This window comes from Oncorhynchus kisutch, unplaced genomic scaffold (genome assembly GCF_002021735.2).
Source record: "Oncorhynchus kisutch isolate 150728-3 unplaced genomic scaffold, Okis_V2 Okis07a-Okis12b_hom, whole genome shotgun sequence".
Lineage (NCBI taxonomy): Eukaryota > Metazoa > Chordata > Actinopteri > Salmoniformes > Salmonidae > Oncorhynchus > Oncorhynchus kisutch.
This window is the reverse complement of record NW_022261984.1, coordinates 2147432-2166108: the sequence shown is the minus strand read 5'-3', so window position 1 is coordinate 2166108 and position 18677 is coordinate 2147432. Positions and strand designations below refer to the sequence as shown.

The 18677-nt window shown below is 46.9% G+C and overlaps 1 protein-coding gene across 1 annotated transcript in view; it reads left to right on the top strand.

Moving 5' to 3' along the window:
- The window catches only part of sgcz (sarcoglycan zeta), a 315374-nt gene extending 297056 nt beyond the window's left edge, over nt 1-18318 (top strand). Inside the window, exon 8 of the mRNA XM_031814950.1 lies at nt 16287-18318. Coding sequence (XP_031670810.1) covers nt 16287-16490 — 204 coding nt within the window. The 3' untranslated portion in view covers nt 16491-18318. The remainder of the gene's footprint in view (nt 1-16286) is intronic.
- The last annotated feature ends 359 nt before the right edge of the window (nt 18319-18677 follow it).

Here is an 18677-nt window from a genome sequence, read left to right as displayed (position 1 = left end):
ACAGCCATACTGCTCGTTCTGTGTGTGATTTCCTGAAAGACAGGAATGTCAGTGTTCTGCCATGGCCAGCAACAAGCCCGGATCTCTGGGAGGGCTAGGGCCATTCCCCCCAGAAATGTACGGGAACTTGCAGGTGCCTTGGTAGAAGAGTTGGATAACATCTCACAGCAAGTACTGGCAAATCTGGTGGAGTCCATGAGGAGGAGATGCACTACAGTACTTAATGCAGCTGGTGGCCACACCAAATATTGACTGTTACTTTTGATTTTGACCCCCCCTTTGTTCAGGGACACATTATTCAATTTCTGTTAGTCACATGTCTGTGGAACTTGTTCAGTTTATGTCTCAATTGTTGAATCTTGTTATGTTCATACAAATATTACTCATGTTAAGTTTGCTGAAAAAAACGCAGTTGACAGTGAGAGGACGTTTCTTTTTTTTGCTGAGTTTAGTAAAGGTATAAAATATAAGGATGAGCTGTGATAGAGCGGCTAAGATGCAATAGATGATAAAGAATAGATTCATATGATACGGTATACAGTATATACATATGAGATGGGTAATGCGAGATATGTAAACATGCTTAAAGTGACTTGTGTTACATTTATTAAAGTGGCCAATGATATCAAATCTGTAGGTAGGCAGCCGCCTCTCAGTGCTAGTGATGGCTGTTTAACAATCTGATGGCCTTGAGATAGAAGCTGTTTTTCAGTCTCTCGGTCCCAGCTTTGATCCACCTGTACTGACCTCGCCTTCTGGATGATAGCGGGGTGAACAGGCAGTGGCTCTGGTGGTTGTTGTCCTTGATGATCTTTATGGCCTTCCTGTGACATCGGGTGTTGTAGGTGTCCTGGAGGGAAGGTAGTTTGCCCCCGGTGATGTGTTGTGCAGACCGCACCACCCTCTGGAGAGCCTTGCGTTTGAGGGTGGTGCAGTTGCTGTACAAAGCCGTGATACAGCCTGACAGGATGCTCTCAATTGTGCATCTGTAAAAGTTTGTGAGGGTTTTCGGTGACAAGCCACATTTTTTCAGCCTCCTAAGGTTGAAGAGGCATTGTTGCGCCTTCTTCACCACACTGTCTGTGTGGGTGGACCATTTCAGTTTGTTGGTGATACTGCTGTCCCATCGATGTGGATGGGGGGTGCTCCTTTTGCTGTTTCCAGATGTCCACCATCATCTATTTTGTTTTGCTGACATTGAGTGAGAGGTTATTTTACTGACACCACACTCCCAGGGCCCTCACCTCCTCCCTGTAGGCCGTCTCGTTGTTGTTGGTAATCAAGCCTACCACTGTAGTGTCATCTGCAAACTTGATGATTGAGATGGAGGTGTGCATGGCCACGTGGTCGTGGGTGAACAGGGGGTACAGGAGGGGGCTGAGAAGGCTGCCTTGTGGGATCCCAGTGTTGAGGATCAGCAGAGTGGAGATGTTGTTTCCTACCTTCACCACCTGGGGACGGCCCATCCGGAAGTCCAGGACCCAGCTGCACAGGGCGGGGTCGACACCCAGGGTCTCAAACGTAATGTTGAGTTTGGAGGGTACTATGGTGTTGAATGCTGAGCTGTAGTCAATGAACAGCATTCTTACATAGGTATTCCTCTTGTCCAGATGGGATAGGGCAGTGTAATGGCGATTGCATCGTCTGTGGACCTATTGGGGTGGTAAGCAAATTAGACTGGGTCTAGAATAACAGGTAGGGTGGAGGTGATATGGTCCTTGACTAGGGCTGGGCAATATGGGCAAAATATTATAAATAAATTGGATGGTATGACGGTATTTGACTGTGTTTTTAGTTTTTGAATAATTCAAGTTTTACATTTGCTTTGAGTAGTGAGTGATCCTAGCGTGGCAACACATACATTCTAAGTGATTTCATTATTCATTATTCGAAGTGATTTCATTTATTCAGTATTTTTCCATTCTGATTGTTTATACTGATTGTTTATTCAAATCAACTTTGATCATTTCTGCATTTCTTGCAATCAATTGCAATTGCAAAAGTACCCAATTGTCACCCTTGAGTAAAAGTAAAGATACGTTAATAGAAAATTACTCAAGTAAAAGTGAGTCACCCAGTAAAATATTACTTGAGTAAAAGTCTAAAAGTATTTGGTTTTAAATATACTTAAGTATCAAAACTAAATGTAATTGCTAAAATATACTTAAGTATCTAAATTAAAAGTATAAATCATTTCAAATTCCTTATATTAAGGAAACCAGATGGCACCATTTAATTTTTAAATAATTTACCGATAGCCAGGGGCACACTCCAACACTCAGACATAATTTACGGATAGCCAGGGGCACACTCCAACACTCAGACATAATTTACAGATAGCCAGGGGCACACTCCAACACTCAGACATAATTTACAGATAGCCAGAGGCACACTCCAACACTCAGACATAATTTACAGATAGCCAGGGGCACACTCCAACACTCAGACATAATTTACAGATAGCCAGGGGCACACTCCAACACTCAGACATAATTTACAGATAGCCAGGGGCACACTCCAACACTCAGACATAATTTACAGATAGCCAGGGGCACACTCCAACACTCAGACATAATTTACAGATAGCCAGGGGCACACTCCAACACTCAGACATAATTTACAGATAGCCAGGGGCACACTCCAACACTCAGACATAATTTACAAACATAACATATGCGTTTAGTGAGTCCTCCAGATCAGAGGCAGTAGATGACCAGGGATGTTCTCTTGACAAGTGCGTGAGTTTGACAATTTTCCTGTCCTGCTAAGCATTCAAAATGTAACTAGTACTTTTAGGTGTCAAGGAAAATGTATGTAGTAAAAAGTACAGTATTTTCTTTAGGAATGTAGTTTCCTAAGGGCTTGAAGCGATGCTGCCATCTCTATCGGCGCCATCTTTTATTGGCCTTTATGAAATCCATAAACATATGTTGTTATTATTATTATATGAAGTTCTGTGAGCCATAATCAGACCTGAGGTATCCTGACCTGTTGCATCACTACCTGGTATGGCAACTGCTCGGCCTCCGACTGCAAGGCACTACAGAGGGTAGAGCGTACGGCCCAGTACATCACTGGGGCCAAGCCTCCTGTCATCCAGGACCTCTATACCAGGAAGGCCCTAAAAATGGTAAAATACTCCAGCCACCCTAGTCATAGACTGTTATTACCTTAATTACCTTGACTAATCTGTGCCCCCACACATTGACTCTGTACCTGTACCCCCTGTATATAGCCTCCACATTGACTCTGTACCTGTACCCCCTGTATATAGCCTCCACATTGACTCTGTACCTGTACCCCCTGTATATAGCCTCCACATTGACTCTGTACCTGTACCCCCTGTATATAGCCTCCACATTGACTCTGTACCTGTACCCCCTGTATATAGCCTCCACATTGACTCTGTACCTGTACCCCCTGTATATAGCCTCCACATTGACTCTGTACCTGTACCCCCTGTATATAGCCTCCACATTGACTCTGTACCTGTACCCCCTGTATATTGCCTCCACATTGACTCTGTACCTGTACCCCCTGTATATAGCCTCCACATTGACTCTGTACCGGTACTCCCTGTATATAGCCTCCACATTGACTCTGTACCGGTACCCCCTGTATATTGCCTCCACATTGACTCTGTACCTTTACCCCCTGTATATAGCCTCCACATTGACTCTGTACCTGTACCACCTGTATATAGCCTCCACATTGACTCTGTACCTGTACCCCCTGTATATAGCCTCCACATTGACTCTGTACCTGTACCCCCTGTATATAGCCTCCACATTGACTCTGTACCTGTACCCCCTGTATATAGCCTCCACATTGACTCTGTACTTGTACCCCCTGTATATAGCCTCCACATTGACTCTGTACCTGTACCCCCTCTATATAGCCTCCACATTGACTCTGTACCTGTACCCCCTGTATATAGCCTCCACATTGACTCTGTACCTGTACCCCCTGTATATAGCCTCCACATTGACTCTGTACCTGTACCCCTGTATATAGCCTCCACATTGACTCTGTACCTGTACCCCCTGTATATAGCCTCCACATTGACTCTGTACCTGTACCCCCTGTATATAGCCTCCACATTGACTCTGTACCTGTACCCCCTCTATATAGCCTCCACATTGACTCTGTACCTGCACCCCCTGTATATAGCCTCCACATTGACTCTGTACCTGTACCCCTGTATATAGCCTCCACATTGACTCTGTACCTGTACCCCCTGTATATAGCCTCCACATTGACTCTGTACCTGTACCCCCTGTATATAGCCTCCACATTGACTCTGTACCTGTACCCCCTCTATATAGCCTCCACATTGACTCTGTACCTGCACCCCCTGTATATAGCCTCCACATTGACTCTGTACCTGTACCCCCTGTATATAGCCTTCACATTGACTCTGTACCTGTACCCCTGTATATAGCCTCCACATTGACTCTGTACCTGTACCCCCTGTATATAGCCTCCACATTGACTCTGTACCTGTACCCCCTGTATTTAGCCTCCACATTGACTCTGTACCGGTACCCCCTGTATATAGCCTCCACATTGACTTTGTACCTGTACCCCCTGTATATAGCCTCCACATTGACTCTGTACCTGTACCCCCTGTATATAGCCTCCACATTGACTCTGTACCTGTACCCCCTGTATATAGCCTCCACATTGACTCTGCACCTGTACCCCCTGTATATAGCCTCCACATTGACTCTGTACCTGTACCCCCTGTATATAGCCTCCACATTGACTCTGTACCTGTACCCCCTGTATATAGCCTCCACATTGACTCTGTACCTGTACCCCCTGTATATAGCCTCCACATTGACTCTGTACCTGTAGCCCCTGTATATAGCCTCCACATTGACTCTGTACCTGTACCCCCTGTATATAGCCTCCACATTGACTCTGTACCTGTAGCCCCTGTATATAGCCTCCACATTGACTCTGTACCGGTACCCCACTGTATATAGCCTCGACATTGACTCTGTACCGGTACCCCCCCTGTATATTGCCTCCACATTGACTCTGTACCTGTACCCCTGTATATAGCCTCCACATTGACTCTGTACCTGTACCCCCTGTATATAGCCTCCACATTGACTCTGTACCTGTACCCCCTGTATATAGCCTCCACATTGACTCTGTACCTGTACCCCCTGTATATAGCCTCCACATTGACTCTGTACCTGTACCCCCTGTATATAGCCTCCACATTGACTCTGTACCTGTACCCCCTGTATATAGCCTCCACATTGACTCTGTACCTGTACCCCTGTATATAGCCTCCACATTGACTCTGTACCTGTACCCCCTGTATATAGCCTCCACATTGACTCTGTACCTGTACCCCCTGTATATAGCCTCCACATTGACTCTGTACCTGTACCCCCTGTATATAGCCTCCACATTGACTCTGTACCTGTACCCCCTGTATATAGCCTCCACATTGACTCTGTACCTGTACCCCCTGTATATAGCCTCCACATTGACTCTGTACCTGTACCCCCTGTATATAGCCTCCACATTGACTCTGTACCTGTACCCCCTGTAATATAGCCTCCACATTGACTCTGTACCTGTACCCCCTGTATATAGCCTCCACATTGACTCTGTACCTGTACCCCCTGTATATAGCCTCCACATTGACTCTGTACCTGTACCCCCTGTATATAGCCTCCACATTGACTCTGTACCTGTACCCCCTGTATATAGCCTCCACATTGACTCTGTACCTGTACCCCCTGTATATAGCCTCCACATTGACTCTGTACCTGTACCCCCTGTATATAGCCTCCACATTGACTCTGTACCTGTACCCCCTGTATATAGCCTCCACATTGACTCTGTACCTGTACCCCTGTATATAGCCTCCACATTGACTCTGTACCTGTACCCCCCTGTATATAGCCTCCACATTGACTCTGTACCTGTACCCCCCTGTATATAGCCTCCACATTGACTCTGTACCTGTACCCCCTGTATATAGCCTCCACATTGACTCTGTACCTGTACCCCTGTATATAGCCTCCACATTGACTCTGTACCTGTACCCCCTGTATATAGCCTCCACATTGACTCTGTACCTGTACCCCCTGTATATAGCCTCCACATTGACTCTGTACCTGTACCCCCTGTATATAGCCTCCACATTGACTCTGTACCTGTACCCCCTGTATATAGCCTCCACATTGACTCTGTACCTGTACCCCCTGTATATAGCCTCCACATTGACTCTGTACCTGTACCCCTGTATATAGCCTCCACATTGACTCTGTACCTGTACCCCCTGTATATAGCCTCCACATTGACTCTGTACCTGTACCCCCTGTATATAGCCTCCACATTGACTCTGTACCTGTACCCCCTGTATATAGCCTCCACATTGACTCTGTACCTGTACCCCCTGTATATAGCCTCCACATTGACTCTGTAACCTGTACCCCCTGTATATAGCCTCCACATTGACTCTGTACCTGTACCCCTCTATATAGCCTCCACATTGACTCTGTACCTGTACCCCTGTATATAGCCTCCACATTGACTCTGTACCTGTACCCCTGTATATAGCCTCCACATTGACTCTGTACCTGTACCCCCTGTATATAGCCTCCACATTGACTCTGTACCTGTACCCCCCCTGTATATAGCCTCCACATTGACTCTGTACCTGTACCCCCTGTATATAGCCTCCACATTGACTCTGTACCTGTACCCCCTGTATATAGCCTCCACATTGACTCTGTACCTGTACCCCCCTGTATATAGCCTCCACATTGACTCTGTACCTGTACCCCCTGTATATAGCCTCCACATTGACTCTGTACCTGTACCCCCTGTATATAGCCTCCACATTGACTCTGTACCTGTACCCCCTGTATATAGCCTCCACATTGACTCTGTAACCTGTACCCCCCTGTATATAGCCTCCACATTGACTCTGTACCTGTACCCCCTGTATATAGCCTCCACATTGACTCTGTACCTGTACCCCCTGTATATAGCCTCCACATTGACTCTGTACCTGTACCCCCTGTATATAGCCTCCACATTGACTCTGTACCTGTACCCCCCTGTATATAGCCTCCACATTGACTCTGTACCTGTACCCCCTGTATATAGCCTCCACATTGACTCTGTACCTGTACCCCTGTATATAGCCTCCACATTGACTCTGTACCTGTACCCCCTGTATATAGCCTCCACATTGACTCTGTACCTGTACCCCCTGTATATAGCCTCCACATTGACTCTGTACCTGTACCCCCTGTATATAGCCTCCACATTGACTCTGTACCTGTACCCCCTGTATATAGCCTCCACATTGACTCTGTTACCTGTACCCCTGTTATATAGCCTCCACATTGCCTCTGTACCTGTAGCCCCCTGTAATATAACCTCCACATTGACTCTGTACCTGTACCCCTGTAATATTGCCCCCACATTGACCTGTAACCTGTACCCCCTGTTATATAGCCTCCCACTTGGGACTCTGTACCTGTACCCTGTACCCTGTATATAGCCCTCCACATTGACCTCCTGTACCTGTAACCCCCTGTTATATAGGCCCTCCACATTGACTCTGTACCTGTACCCCTGTATAAGCCTCCACATTGAACTCTGTACCTGTACCCCTGTTATTATAGCCTCCACATTGACTCTGTACCTGTACCCCTGTAAATAGGCCTCCACATTGACTCTGTACCCTGTACCCCCTGTATATAGCCTCCACATTGACTCTGTATCCGGTACCCTGTTATCCCCCATTGTAGTATATAGCCTCCACATTGACTCTGTACCTGTACCCCCTGTATATAGCTCCACATTGACTGTACCTGTACCCCCTGCTATATAGCCTCCACATTGACTCTGTACTGTACCCCTGTATATAGCCTCCACATTGACTCTGTACCTGTACCCCCTGTATATAGCCCTCCACATTGACTCTGTACCTGTACCCCCTGTATATAGCCTCCACATTGACTCTGTACCTGTACCCCCTGTATATAGCCTCCACATTGACTCTGTACCTGTACCCCCTGTATATTGCCTCCACATTGACTCTGTACCTGTACCCCCTGTATATAGCCTCCACATTGACTCTGTACCGTTACCCTCTGTATATAGCCTCCACATTGACTCTGTACCGGTACCCCCTGTATATTGCCTCCACATTGACTCTGTACCGGTACCCCCTGTATATAGCCTCCACATTGACTCTGTACCTGTACCCCCTGTATATAGCCTCCACATTGACTCTGTACCTGTACCCCCTGTATATAGCCTCCACATTGACTCTGTACCTGTACCCCCTGTATATAGCCCTCCACACTGACTCCGGTACTGGGTACCCCCCTGTATATAGCCTCCACATTGGACTCTGTACCTGTACCCCCTGTATATAGCCTCCACATTGACTCTGTACCTGTACCCCCTGTATATAGCCTCCAACACTTGACTCTTGTACCAGTACCCCCTGTATATAGGCCTCCACATTGACTCTTCACCTGTAGCCCCCTGTATATAGCCTCCACATTGACTCTGTACCTGGTACACCCCTGTATATAGCCTCCACTTGACTCTGTTACAGGTACCCCCCTGTATATAGGCCTCCACATTGACTCTGTACCTGTACCCCCTGTATATAGAGCTCCACATTGACTCTGTACCTATACCCCCTGTATATAGCCTCCACATTGACTCTGTACTGTACCCCCTGTTAAATATAGCCTCCACATTGACCTCTGTTACCTGTACACCGTAATATAGGCTCCACATTGACTCTGTACTGTACCCCTGTATATAGAGCATACCACATTGACTCTGTACTGTACCCCCTGTATATAGCCTCCACATTGACCTCTGTACCGTACCCCTGTATATAGCCTCCACATTGACTCTGTACCCTGTATACCCCCTGTATATACGCTCCACATTGACTCTGTACCTGTACCCCCTGTAATATAGCCTCCACATTGACTCTGTACCTGTACCCCTGTATATAGCCTCCACATTGACTCTGTACCTGTACCCCCCTGTATATAGCCTCCACATTGACTCTGTACCTGTACCCCCTGTATATAGCCTCCACATTGACTCTGTACCTGTACCCCCTGTATATAGCCTCCACATTGACTCTGTACCTGTACCCCCTGTATATAGCCTCCACATTGACTCTGTACTGTACCCCCTGTATATAGCCTCCACATTGACTCTGTACCTGTAACCCCTGTATATAGCCTCCACATTGACTCTGTACCTGTACCCCCTGTATATAGCCTCCACATTGACTCTGTACCTGTACGCCCCTGTATATAGCCTCCACATTGACTCTGTACCTGTACCCCCTGTATATAGCCTCCACATTGACTATGTACCCGTACCCCCTGTATAGCCTCCACATTGACTCTGTACCGGTACCCCCTGTATATAGCCTCCACATTGGACTCTGTACCTGTACCCCTGTATATTAGCCTCCACATTGACTCTGTACCTGTACCCCCTGTATATAGCCTCCACATTGACTCTGTACCTGTACCCCTGTATATAGCCTCCACATTGACTCTGTACCTGTACCCCTGTATATAGCCTCCACATTGACTCCTGTACCTGTACCCCTGTATATAGCCTCCACATTGACTCTGTACCTGTACCCCCTGTATATAGCCTCCACATTGACTCTGTACCTGTACCCCCTGTATATAGCCTCCACATTGACTCTGTACCTGTACCCCTGTATATAGCCCTCCACATTGACTCTGTACCTGTACCCCCTGTATATAGCCTCCACATTGACTCTGTAACCTGTACCCCCTGTATATAGCCTCCACATTGACTCTGTACCTGTACCCCCCTGTATATAGCCTCCACATTGACTCTGTACCTGTACCCCTGTATATAGCCTCCGACATTGACTCTGTACCTGTACCCCCTGTATTATTAGCCTTCGACATTGACTCTGTTACCTGTACCCCCTGTATATAGCCTCCACATTGACTCTGTACCTGTACCCCCTGTATATAGCCTCCACATTGACTCTGTACCTGTACCCCCCTGTATATAGCCTCCACATTGACTCTGTACCTGTACCCCCTGTATATTAGCCTTCCACATTGACTCTGTACCTGTACCGCCCCTGTATATTAGCCTCCACATTGACTCTGTACCTGTACCCCCTGTATATAGCCTCCACATTGACTCTGTACCCTGTACCCCCTGTATATAGCCTCCACATTGACTCTGTACCTGTACCCCCTGTATATAGCCTCCACATTGACTCTGTACCTGTACCCCCCTGTATATAGCCTCCACATTGACTCTGTACCTGTACCCCCCTGTATATAGCCTCCACATTGACTCTGTACCTGTACCCCCTGTATATTAGCCTCCACATTGACTCTGTACCTGTACCCCCTGTATATAGCCTCCACATGACTCTGTACGGTACCCCCTGTATATAGCCTCACATTGACTCTGTACCTGTACCCCCTGTATATAGCCTCCACATTGACTCTGTAAACCTGTACCACCCCTGTATATAGCCTCCACATTGACTCTGTACCTGTACCCCCTGTATATAGCCTCCACATTGACTCTGTACCTGTACCCCTGTATATAGCCTCCACATTGACTCTGTACCTGTACCCCCTGTATATAGCCTCCACATTGACTCTGTACCCTGTACCCCCTGTATATAGCCTCCACATTGACTCTGTACCTGTACCCCCTGTATATAGCCTCCACATTGACTCTGTACCTGTACCCCCCTGTATATAGCCTCCACATTGACTCTGTACCTGTACCCCCCCTGTATATAGCCTCCACATTGACTCTGTACCTGTACCCCTGTATATAGCCTCCACATTGACTCTGTAACCTGTACCCCCTGTATATACGCCTCCACATTGACTCTGGTACCTGCCCCCTGTATATAGCCTCCACATTGACTCTGTACCTGTACCCCCCTGTATATAGCCTCCACATTGACTCTGTACCTGTACCCCCCTGTATATAGCCTCCACATTGACTCTGTACCTGTACCCCCTGTATATAGCCTCCCATTGACTCTGTACCTGTACACCCCTGTTATATTGCCTCCACATTGACTCTGTACCGGTTACCCCCTGTATATACCTCCACATTGACTCTGTACCTGTACCCCCTGTATATAGCCTCCACATTGACTCCCCCCTGTATATAGCCTCCCTCATGACTCTGTACCTGTAACCCCTGTATATAGCCCTCCACATTGACTCTGTACCTGTACCCCCTGTATATAGCCTCCACATTGACTCTGTACCTGTACCCACTGTATATAGCCTCCACATTGACTCTGTACCTGTACCCCTGTATATAGCCTCCACATTGGACTCTGTACCTGTACCCCCTGTATATTGCTCCAATTGACTCTGTACCTGTACCCCCTGTCTATAGCCTCCACATTGACTCTGTACTGTACCCCTGTATTAGACTCCACATTGACTCGTACAGTTACCCCCTGTGTACTAGCCTCAATTGACTCTGTACCTGTACCCCTGTATATAGCCTCCACATTGACTCTGTACCTGGTACCCCCTGTATATAGCCTCCACATTGACTCTGTACCGTTACCCCTGTATATAGCCTCCACATTTGACTCTGTACCTGTACCCCCTGTATATAGCCTCCACATTGACTCTGTACCTGTACCCCCTGTATATAGCCTCCACATTGACTCTGTACCTGTACCCCCTGTATATAGCCTCCACATTGACTCTGTACCTGTACCCCCTGTATATAGCCTCCACATTGACTCTGTACCTGTACCCCCTGTATATAGCCTCCACATTGACTCTGTACCTGTACCCCCTGTATATAGCCTCCACATTGACTCTGTACCTGTACCCCCTGTATATAGCCTCCACATTGACTCTGTACCTGTACCCCCTGTATATAGCCTCCACATTGACTCTGTACCTGTACCCCTGTATATAGCCTCCACATTGACTCTGTACCTGTACCCCCTGTATATAGCCTCCACATTGACTCTGTACCTGTACCCCCTGTATATAGCCTCCACATTGACTCTGTACCTGCTACCCCCTGTATATAGCCTCCACATTGACTCTGTACCTGTACCCCCTGTATATAGCCTCCACATTGACTCTGTACCTGTACCCCCTGTATATAGCCTCCACATTGACTCTGTACCTGTACCCCTGTATATAGCCTCCACATTGACTCTGTACCTGTACCCCCTGTATCTAGCCTCCACATTGACTCTGTACCTGTACCACCACCCTGTATATAGCCTCCACATTGGACTCTGTACCTGTACCCCCTGTATATAGCCTCCACATTGGACTCTGTACCTGTACCCCCTGTATATAGCCTCCACATTGACTCTGTACCTGTACCCCTGTATATAGCCTCCACATTGACTCTGTACCTGTACCCCCTGTATTAGCCTCCACATGACTCTGTACCTGTACCCCCTGTATATAGCCTCCACATTGACTCTGTACCTGTACCCCTGTATATAGCCTTCCACATTGACTCTGTACCTGTACCCCTGTATATAGCCTCCACATTGACTCTGTACCTGTACCCCCTGTATATAGCCTCCACATTGACTCTGTACCTGTACCCCCTGTATATAGCCTCCACATTGACTCTGTACCTGTACCCCCTGTATATAGCCTCCACATTGACTCTGTACCTGTACCCCTGTATATAGCCTCCACATTGACTCTGTACCTGTACCCCCTGTATATAGCCTCCACATTGACTCTGTACCTGTACCCCCTGTATATAGCCTCCACATTGACTCTGTACAGGTACCCCCTGTATAAAGCCTCCACATTGACTCTGTACCTGTACCCCTGTATATAGCCTCCACATTGACTCTGTACCTGTACCCCTGTATATAGCCTCCACATTGACTCTGTACAGGTACCCCCTGTATAAAGCCTCCACATTGACTCTGTACCTGTACCCCTGTATATAGCCTCCACATTGACTCTGTACCTGTACCCCCTGTATATAGCCTCCACATTGACTCTGTACCTGTACCCCCTGTATATAGCCTCCACATTGACTCTGTACAGGTACCCCTGTATAAAGCCTCGCTACTGTTATTTTACTGCTGCTCTTTATTATTTATTATTATTGTTTACTTAACACTTATGTTGGTTAAGGGCTTGTAATTTCACTATATAATAGCATTTCACTGTAAGGTCTATTACACCTGTTGTATTCGGTGCATGTCACAAATACAATTTGATTTGATAATCAAGGACTTGGCCATTAGTTGACTGGTTGTGAATAGCGTGTTAGTGCAGGGTTAAAACAAATATGTGCGACAGCGGGTGGTGCCCAATGAGAGGGGTGGAGAACTATAGTTTGATATGTACACAACTCTTGAAAGTTGATATTACTCTCCGGTAGATCACCACTGCTCAACCTAGGGCCCTGTGTAATGCACAGGCATGTAACGTGCCTGGATTGGATTTGTCTTTTACTGTCATATGGTCCAGCACCATCGCTTACATTTTTGGTCAAATTCTAATTTCTGGATAAGCCTTAAAATTCAGGATTAAATCTTGCAATGTCACATGATTGTGCAAAACACAGGGGCCTATTCCATGTTGCTTTGTGGTCTGGTGTTTTTCGACACAACCCTCAGGGACCACCCGTCATTTCACACATTTTATGTATTTTAACACGAGCACACCTGATTCAGCTAATGACGAGCTTGATTATTAGTTGACGGGACGAGTTGAATCGGAGGTGCCAGTGTCGAAGGACTGGAGGGCTGGTTTGAGAAACACGCCCCTAAGGTACATTATCAGCTATTTAGCATCTTGTCTGTAGGATGCTGCTACCTGCCAGACCCCTGTAACGCTGTGCCTAACATGGTGGCTTAAATCCAGTGAAGTCAGCTAGCGGCCAGGGCAGACCAGGCCAGACCTGTGGAGTTTGCTAGCTAGCTAGCGAACAGACCAGGCCAGACCTGTGGAGTTAGCTAGCTAGCGAGCAGATCAGGCCAGACCTGTGGAGTTAGCTAACGGCCAGGGCAGACCAGGCCAGACCTGTGGAGTTAGCTAACGGCCAGGGCAGACCAGGCCAGACCTGTGGAGTTAGCTAACGGCCATGGCAGACCAGGCCAGACCTGTGGAGTTAGCTAACGGCCATGGCAGACCAGGCCAGACCTGTGGAGTTAGCTAGCTAGCGAGCAGATCAGACCAGACCTGTGGAGTTAGCTAACGGTCATGGCAGACCAGGCCAGACCTGTGGAGTTAGCTAACGGCCATGGCAGACCAGGCCAGACCTGTGGAGTTAGCTAGCTAGCGAGCAGATCAGGCCAGACCTGTGGAGTTAGCTAACGGCCATGGCAGACCAGGCCAGACCTGTGGAGTTAGCTAACAGCCATGGCAGACCAGGCCAGACCTGTGGAGTTAGCTAACGGCCATGGCAGACCAGGCCAGACCTGTGGAGTTAGCTAGCTAGCGAGCAGATCAGGCCAGACCTGTGGAGTTAGCTAACGGCCATGGCAGACCAGGCCAGACCTGTGGAGTTAGCTAACAGCCATGGCAGACCAGGCCAGACCTGTGGAGTTAGCTAACGGCCATGGCAGACCAGGCCAGACCTGTGAAGATAGCTAACGGCCATTGCAGACCAGGCCAGACCTGTGGAGTTAGCTAACGGTCATGGCAGACCAAGCGAGACCTGTGGAGTTAGCTAACGCCCAGCGCAGACCAGGACAGACCTGTGGAGTTAGCTAGCTAGCGAGCAAACCAGTCCAGACCTGTGGAGTTAGCTAACGGCCATGTCAGACCAGGCCAGACCTGTGGAGTTAGCTAGCTAGCGAGCAGACCAGTCCAGACCTGTGGAGTTAGCTAACGGCCAGGGCAGACCAGGCCAGACCTGTGGAGTTAGCTAACGGCCATGGCAGACCAGGCCAGACCTGTGGAGTTAGCTAACGGCAATGGCAGACCAGGCCAGACCTGTGGAGTTAGCTAACGGCCATGGCAGACCAGGCCAGACCTGTGGACTATGCACTATTAGTGGTGCTCCAGGTAATCAAAGGAAAGAAGATAAACATGGCGGTGGCTGCCGTCTCTGATCCATCATCATGCTGGAGGGAGGGAGTCAGGGAGGGAGGAGTGTGTCTGGGCTTTTGTTTGTGTTTACGCTGGTGGAGATATGCCCTGTCAGCTCACGGAGACACCATTACTTACACTAATTGGTTCGCCACCGCCGGCTTATATCTGAATACCGGCGCTCTCTTCCCTGGTTCCTACACTTTCCCTCTCTCTCTTTATTTCTCTCTCTCTCTGCAATGTCCCTCTCTCCATTTAGTATATTTCTCTTTTCTCCTTCATCATGAAAATGGGGTACATGAATGATGGTAGGTAAATACCGGGAAAGATTACCTGGTAGCGAGCTACTTAAGGCTGTCAAGGAGTGCTCTTGTTACTTTATACTTCGATAAATAAATAAATAAATGGATAAATGAGTAAATATCCGTCAATAAATAAGAGGGGATCTAATGAGTTCTAAGTTGATCGCTGCCTGTTTCAATCGCAATACCAGGAGCACTCAGCTTTTGAAATACAAATCTCTCTCTATCCCTCTTTCTTCCCCTCACTCTCTCTCCATCTCTCTCCCTCTCTCTCTCTTTATATTTCTCTCTCTCCTTCTCACTCTCGCCCCTCCATTGCGTCGTTAGTGGTGTGTATGACACTTCATAAACGATACACACTCCTGGTGAAGGCTCTTCTAATGGAGTGTATGGTGCTCATTACTCGGGGAGAGGAGATGCTACTGACTGACTGCTGCTGGTGCTTCTGCACAGGTGTTTCCTCTTGACAGATGGAGAGGCCATGGTCGCATAAGGGTGTTGAACTCAGAAATAGAATCCATAGAAAGGGCTTGGAACCTCTAACCCTGGCAATTTGACTGGTAAACTCATGGGTACTCTCGCAATGGCTGCCTGGTATTGTGATCATTTCCATGGTAATTCCATTCTGTTTCTATGGTTTAACTGGACAGGAAGTGTCTGTCCTCTGGCGGCCAATTTAGAGGGACTGTATTATACGAGTGTCACGACATGGAGAGCTAGATAGTGCAGGAGTGAGGAACCATTAAGTGACCAGAATGACCTTGCTATAGTCTCTCTGTCTGTCTCTCTGTCTGTCTCTCTGTCTGTCTGTCTCTCTGTCTGTATTCACTTCCTTCTGTTTTATATCTTATATCTTATTGTCCTTCTTTCTTTTTCTCTCACTCTCCAGATCTTTTTAGATTCCAACACAATTCGACTGGGGAACATTCCTCACGGGACAGCGGCAGACCCGCTGCACGGGGCACCGGGCACCACGTACCCCAAACAGACTGTGTACGAGCTGTGCGTGTGCCCAAGCGGCAAGCTCTACCTGTCCCCGGCTGAGAAGGGCTCCACCTGCCAGACGACCAGCAACGTGTGTCTGTGGAGCTGAGAGAGGGGGGGCCAGCGGACCGCTGAACACCAGAAAGGCCTTCCCCTCATTAGGATCCCAGTCCAGGATACCAGGACCCCAACAGACCCTGTTCCCCATCCATCGATAGATTTACTTTCCTTGACAGACATTCTTCATTTTCTTTCTTTCTCTGTGGTCACTCTCTCTTTCTCTCTTTCTCATCTCTCTCTTTCTTTCTTTCTCATCTCTATCTTTCTCTCTTTCTCATCTCTCTCTTTCTCTCTTTCTCATCTCTCTCTTTCTCTCTTTCTCATCTCTCTCTTTCTTTCTTTCTCATCTCTCTCTTTCTCTCTTTCTCATCTCTCTCTTTCTCTCTTTCTCATCTCTCTCTTTCTTTCTTTCTCATCTCTCTCTTTCTCTCTTTCTCATCTCTCTCTTTCTCATCTCTCTCTTTCTTTCTTTCTCATCTCTCTCTTTCTCTCTTTCTCATCTCTCTCTTTCTCATCTCTCTCTTTCTCTCTTTCTCATCTCTCTCTTCCTCATCTCTCTCTTTCTCTCTTTCTCATCTCTCTCTTCCTCATCTCTCTCTTTCTCATCTCTCTCTTCCTCATCTCTCTCTTCCTCATCTCTCTCTTTCTCATCTCTCTCTTTCTCTCTTTCTCATCTCTCTCTTTCTCTCTTTCTCATCTCTCTCTTTCTTTCTTTCTCATCTCTTTCTTTCTCTCTTTCTCATCTCTCTCTTTCTCTCTTTCTCATCTCTCTCTTTCTTTCTTTCTCATCTCTCTCTTTCTCTCTTTCTCATCTCTCTCTTCCTCATCTCTCTCTTTCTCTCTTTCTCATCTCTCTCTTTCTCATCTCTCTCTTTCTCATCTCTCTCTTTCTCATCTCTCTCTTTCTTTTTTCTCTTCTTCCTTCTTTCTTTGTATTACTTTTCCTCTTCCTCTCTGTCAGTTGTTGTTTCTTTCTCTTACCCTCTCTGTCGTTCTCTCTCCTGCTCTCTTTCTCCTCCCTTCGTCATCTCTCTCTCACAGTCCTCCCAAACAAAGAAGAAAAATCAGGAATCCCTTGAAAAATGAGGCTTGGGGAAAAAGCCCCTTCTTCCAAAATTTTGATGGAACAAAAAAACGATGTGAAGTGACAATTTGTTTTCTCCTTTTTTTCTATTTTTCTATCGTTCTCAGATGGGGAATGAGTGTTGCGCCGCCGCCGGGCCGAACTTGAACCGAGAGATTTAGGTGGACTGATTTGTTTTTCTAAGAAAGCGATACACAGGTGCCTTTGCTATTGTTGGTAAAGCACATCACCTCCAACGTTCTCATCCTCTTCAATGGACCATCGTTAACTCACTGGAAAACTAACTGTCTTTGGCTTAAAGCCTTGTCCAAATCTCTACACAGACTTCAAGTACAGTTCTTTTTTTTTTCTCTGATGTTTTCTTGATTAAAAAAAAGCACAAAATTATGCCATGTATATAACAATACCAATAAAATGAAAAATAAAACTATATTGTTTTATAAACACATCCTGAATCTGGGAATGCTCCAGGGTTGACTCTACTTTTTAATTTGAAGTGCTATGGTCATGTGTATGTTCTACATTTTGAGGTTGTGGCCAATTTCCCTGCTCTGAAATCATGGTCTAATGTAACATATAAAGTAATATTACAACAAAGTGCAGTGATTCTCCTTTGTCTGTCAGAGCTGAATCACTAATCACTATCCCTTATTTTACCAGGTAAGTTGACACAACACATTCTCATTCACAGCAACGACGTGGGGAATAGTTACAGGGGAGAGGAGGGAGGATGAATGAGTTAATTGGAAGCTGGGGATGATTAGGTGGCCATGATGGTATGAGGGACAGATTGGGAATTTAGCCAGGACACCAGGGTTAACACCCCTACTCTATGATAAGTGACATGGGATCTTTAATGACCACAGAGAGCCAGGACACCCGTTTAACGTCCCGTCCAAAATATGGCACCTTACATAGGGCAATGTCCCCTTCACTGCCCTGGGGTAGCATCACCATGGAAAGTATTTGAATACAAATAAAAATATTTAAGGCTTTTAATCCTATTGAACAATACAGACTTATCATATAAGGTTGGTATACCCAATCTGAGGTTTATTTCATTAGGATGATATACTCATTTTATCCTCACAGGACTCCAGTACGTCCCACTTCTGCCACATTAAGGTTACCTCATACAGCCTCCATCCCAAT